The sequence below is a fragment of the Primulina tabacum genome, chromosome 2 (assembly GCF_025594145.1).
Source record: "Primulina tabacum isolate GXHZ01 chromosome 2, ASM2559414v2, whole genome shotgun sequence".
In the NCBI taxonomy this organism is placed as follows: Eukaryota; Viridiplantae; Streptophyta; class Magnoliopsida; order Lamiales; family Gesneriaceae; genus Primulina; species Primulina tabacum.
The window spans coordinates 38,616,010-38,621,755 of NC_134551.1; the positions used below are offsets into that span (position 1 = coordinate 38,616,010).

Consider the following 5,746-nt stretch of genomic DNA (forward strand, 5'->3'; position numbering starts at 1 on the left):
ACATTTTAAAAGAAACCTTGTAACATACAAAATTCATAAATCTTTTAAATAAACATTTCAGCATCATAAGCGTTCAAAATAACATTTTGACATATTAAATCATAAACATTTAAAATAAAACTTTTTACATATTAAATAATATACATTTAAAATCAACATTTTAACATCATAAAAATTCATAAACATTTAAAATAAACATATTAGCATGTAAAGCAATATTCAGGATACTGCCATGACGTTTACTAATTTCTATGTGTAAAATGACTGTTTTACCCCTAGACGTAAAATTCCACGTTTTGACTTTTTCTTAATTTCATTGACTCTATTATGTCCCAAATAATTATTTAAGCTTACATTAAAATTTTCATAATTTTATTTGGCATAAATACTAGACTTTTTAATTAATTCGTAATTAGTCGTTTTGAAGGCGTTTTAATCCCGAAAAATATTAAACTTTAATATAAAATTCCTAAATTCAAAACTTAGACTTTTATATTATTTTAGCCCTTGTGAAACATGACTCGACCCCCATGAGCCGTGTTTCAAATTGTTTTCCAAAAAGAAACCCTAACTTGACCTATAAACTTCGATCCCGAGCCATGGTTCGATTTTCTCGAGCCACCCTCGAGCCATGGTGGACCAAACCTTGACCAACCCCCTAAGGCACCCTACTGGACCCTTGGAACCCTTATGAACCCTTCCCAAGCAAAACCCAAAGCCCCCCAACCAACCAAACAGCTAGCCGAGAACTCCCAACATGCATGAACTCTACGTTTTCGTGTCTAGGTCCCTACCAGCGAGCCCAGCCCCTGAATAAACCACTCACACACATTCCTAGGACCCTTAAGACTCACCCTAGCCCAGCCCTTGAACCACAGACCGTGCCCATTAACCCCTGGAAGCCTGTGCAACTTCTGCGCAGGGCTTGAAGAATTCTCGGGTAGGAGTCCTTGCTGTCAAGGACTCCTCCCAGCCCACTTACTTGAGTCCTATCATGGATAGGACTCTTCCCTCGACTCAACCAAGTCCCTGGCTAGCCTTGACCCCAAGCCAAGACCAAGCAAGCACCTATACATGAAACCCGAACCCCATGACCCCATGACAGCAATATTGCTTCCAGCTTCTTTCCTTCGATTATGTGGTGATTAGGGTGTGTGTGTAGAACTCTAAATCATGTGTATACCATACTTGATCATAACTTAACATCATGGCAGCCCCTTTACACGTATAGAACAAGTTTTTGGATCAAAATTCATGAATTTAATACATGTATGTGCAATATTCCGAAAATTATCATAAGAACTTCATGCTTTTCATGCACACGATATTTAAACGATAATACGATGTGATAGATGAGAAAATGAGATGTATTTCGTGCTTTTGCGTATTTAACGCACGAATAACCGTTGACGAATAGAAGAACGATGGCACGAAGCCTTGGGCGAAATTTCTTTACAAAGAGCCGATGCTTTTCCCTTGATTTTTCCTTGTGTGTGTCGTGTGTGTCGTGTCCTTTAAGAGAGAAAAGTGTCCTTGAATATTGAGGGAGGTGGGAGGCGTGATAATGAATGGCATGGGGTAGGGTTTTAGTATATTATATAATTAATTAAAACACTAATCAAGCTTAGGCCCATTAGGAAGATTAATTAGGCCCATTAGTGATTAATTAAAAATATAAAAATAATTTTGTTTAAATAAGTTTGTGAATTTATCAGCCGGGTTGACAAAACGTTCATATTTTTGTTGAAAAACCAACACCGATAAAATTTACGTCCCAGCGTATAAAATAACCTCAAAACCCCTTATTTTCAAAAATATGAAAAAACATCACTCATATTTTAAATAATTAAAATTAATTATTTAAGAAAAATATTTTACGTTTTTAAGCCATCGGTCTCCGTTCCTCGATCGCAACTTGAATAACCCTTAAAAATACATTTTAATGCATGTAAGTAGAAAACTACTAAAATATCATATAAGCATGCCAATCAATTTAGCAATTAAAATCATTTAACTACTCATTTTTCATATTTCCTAGATTTGCATGCAGTTGAGTTACGTCGTCTTAATTTTGGACCTTACAATTCTTCCCCCCTTAAATAAATTTCGTCCTTGAAATTGGAACTTACCGAATAGCTCTGGATAGCGACTCTTCGATTTCCCAAGTAGATTATAATGGAAATAAATAGATTTCAAATTCATTACCCTGAATGCATCCTCAATTTATATGTCGAATAATTTAGCTAATATTAATTATCCGTAAAATATAGAAGGAATTAATTTTTAAAATTTTAAAATCAAAATTATCTATTTTTGAAATTGAAATGAATAGAAAAAATAATATGACATTGAGTGGTTAAAGATATTTTTCAAGTATTGAAAAAGCTTCACCACACACCAAAAATTGATTAGTATAGATGAATGAAACGGTAATTTTGTTAATTGTTTGTATAATTCAAAAATATCTTTTAACCCAAAACTTCGTATTCTATTTCTCTTTTTATTCAATTTTTTAACCATTTTAATTTCAAAATCGATCATTTTAATGCTGAAGTTTTTAAAAATAATTAATTCTGAATTTTTTCGACGAAGCTGTTATAAAATAAAGGAATAGGCATGTGTGTCAACAACATACGGATACGACATTTTGTATGGAGGTGTATATATACATATATGGTCGAACCCCAAGCACAAAATCAAAACGAAGAAAACAAAACCTTCACTCTTCATCAATTCTCTCTCTCTTCCCCCCCTTTTGTGGACCATGGACTGGACAAGGGGTCCTCCGCTTGGTGAAGGGTCCTCCGCGGCGGTGTATCTTGCCACCTCCGCCTCCGGAGATCTTTTCGCAGTGAAGTCCACCGATGTACCTTCTTCTATCTTGTTACAGAAAGAGCACTGTTTAATTTCTCAGCTTTCCTCTCCTTATATAGTTAAATGCTTCGGTTCTGGTACCACTTTCGAGAACCGTAAGCCGGTTTACAATCTTTTCTTGGAGTATGTCTCCGGCGGCACGATCTCCGAGCAGATTGCGAAACAGGGGAGGTTGTTGGATGAAGGATTGATTCAATTCTACGCGCATCAAATTCTTCTGGGATTGAGCTATCTTCACCTGAATGGAATCGTTCACTGTGACATCAAGGGGCAAAACATATTGATAGGCGAAGATGGAGGGTTGAAGATAGCTGATTTCGGCTGTGCAAAATGGGTGGAATCAAGCAACTTTTCGAAAGAAATGTTCGCCGGGACTCCCGCTTACATGGCCCCGGAAGTTGCTCGCTGTGAAGAGCAAAGCTTTCCTGCTGATATATGGGCTTTGGGTTGTACAGTGATTGAGATGGCCACAGGATCTAATCCTTGGCCGGAGATGAAGGATCCCGCATCGGCCCTGTACAGAATCGCAAATTCGGGCGATGTCCCGAAAATCCCGGCCTGGTTTTCGAACGTCGGGAAGGATTTCTTAAGCAAGTGCTTGACAAGGGATCGGAAAGAACGTTGGACGGCGGGTGAGCTTTTGCAGCACGATTTTCTTGGTGAAAATTGCGGACAAATCATAGAGTTTCCTAGGAAATCCCCGACAAGTGTCATGGATCAGGGCTTCTGGGATTCGCTGGAAATATCGGATTCATCAAGAAATGAAACGAATATAGTTATTTCTTCTACTTTTGAATCTCCCACGAACAGGATCAAGGATCTGTTCACAGATGTGTCTTTTTCATCGAATTTCAAATTTCCAGATTGGGCGGCGGCCGAGGATGACGATTGGGTGACGGTGAGATGTGGTGCAGAAATCGAAGAATGTCGGAACCAAGATTCTGAACAAGACTCGATTGCTTCGGAATCTGATGCATTTTGTGATGAAGATTTTCAGACATCGGTTGCCGTTGAGGATTCATTGTTTGATTGTTTTAATGATGTAGTAATTAGCATAGTTGATACAGCTCCAGTCATGTGTAGTGATGATACTGATGAAGCCATTTTTGAGAGAATTTTAATGGAATCCTTTTCTCGTACGCATCAACATTTTACCTTTTCTTCCATCTTTATCGCTTTTAAACAAAAGTGCATCATGTTATAAACTTGGCGTGACCAGTCCAACAATCTAAACTGGCGGAACTTCCAGCTCTAACAAATTCGAATCTTTTCATCCAACATCGATCTAAATTTGGTTAACGAAGAAGAAAATTAACACAAGAGCTGTAGGATTACAGTTTTCTCACACCAAGAAACGAAAATTTAAAACCTAAACTACAAGTTGTTTCATTGAGCAACTAGTTTAACAAGAGCTTCCCATATAATGAGCTAAACATATCTCGATTTTGGATCAGGCAATTGCACTACAATGAAAATTAAGCTACAACATCCTGTTGTGATTCGTATTCTCTCATGCCCAAACACAGCGGAATTTGTAAAATTTTTATTTTATTTTGACAATCAAGATATTTGGAAACTCATATGGTTTGAATTGAATAAACATACATGAGATGTTTTATTGTTTACCTTTAATTAATTTTCACTTATCTCCAACTACGTTTATATAAGAGAATTTAGCTCTTGTTGTAAATCTCAGGTACGTTCTTCAAATCTCCTTTCTTCAATCTTCGAATCAGGTCCACGACCGAATTACTTATTCTTCTTCCAACTTGTACTAGAAAGCATAGAAGGATTTTACGTAGAAATTGATATGAGGTGACCGAAAACAAGGAGAGAGTGGGAGGAGGTGGTTTTTCGAAAATTCCTTGACTTGGAGGCTAGGGTTTTTGGAAAAACATGTGTTGAAATTAGTGAATTAACCCGAAACATAATACACATATATATAAGTTTAGAGCTCATTAATTAAATTAAATACTTAATGAGTTTAATCAATTAATTACTCTAGTTCAACTAGTTTAATTAATTAATTCTTTTAAAGTCTAATTAAGAACTTTAATAATATGTATGTTGATCTTGTACTCCTACAACCCTATTATATATATACTCATTACATTTAATTTAAATCTTTTATAAATTCAAATTTGAATTTAATATTTAAATTATAAATTTAACTCCTTGAATTTAATATTTCTAAATGTTTTCTATAAATTCAACTCCTTGAATTTATTATCTCAATGTTTTATATAAATTCAACTCTTTCAATTTATTATCTCAACGGGGACAAAATAATTCAGTACTTGTGTGACCCTCAATGGTTCAGGGATACAGCTAACCGTGGGTTCACAACTCTTTGTGATTCTTGACATAATCCTTTATTCGAGCTTACTCTAGTAGCATCGCCCTATGATTTCCTAGGTATCACTGATGAGCCTGCAAGAACTAGTCGGTTATGATTAACGTACAGTAAGGTCCCTTCATCTCATATATCCCGATCGAATCTGCAACCATTGGTTCATCGAGTGTTGCATAAGAATTCGATAACTGTGTCACATATTTGAGAATAAATAGTGGAATTGCATGTATAATTGGAGAACTCATTCTCTAACGTACATCTCCTACTCTAGCCAGAGATTTCATGCACTATTATTTCATCATATCATACAGGATATCCACACCCGTAGCTGAGCAGTGAATTACCGACTACAATACACTGGCTCCTACATGTGTCGCAACTGTACCAAATCTCCCCACCTGATGACCCTCCTGGAGTCGGTAAACGAGTCAAAGCACACCCTAGCATATAGAGCCTCAGTTTTGTCCCGAGTCGTAAGGACTAATGATGTACAATCATAACTACCGACTTATCCTCTCG

At 36.5% G+C, this 5,746-nt stretch overlaps 1 protein-coding gene across 1 annotated transcript; it reads left to right on the forward strand.

The window, feature by feature from the left end:
* The first annotated feature begins 2,710 nt into the window (after nt 1–2,710).
* On the forward strand, nt 2,711–4,078 carry LOC142537667 (mitogen-activated protein kinase kinase kinase 18-like). Its single transcript, XM_075643164.1, has one exon. It carries the CDS (start codon nt 2,765–2,767, stop codon nt 4,076–4,078), a length of 1,314 nt encoding a protein of 437 aa, XP_075499279.1. The 5' UTR covers nt 2,711–2,764.
* The last annotated feature ends 1,668 nt before the right edge of the window (nt 4,079–5,746 follow it).

Coding starts and splice junctions, on each gene's coding strand:
- LOC142537667 (XM_075643164.1), top strand. CDS start 2,765: ATGGACTGGACAAGGGGTCCTCCGCTTGGTGAAGGGTCCTCCGCGGCG.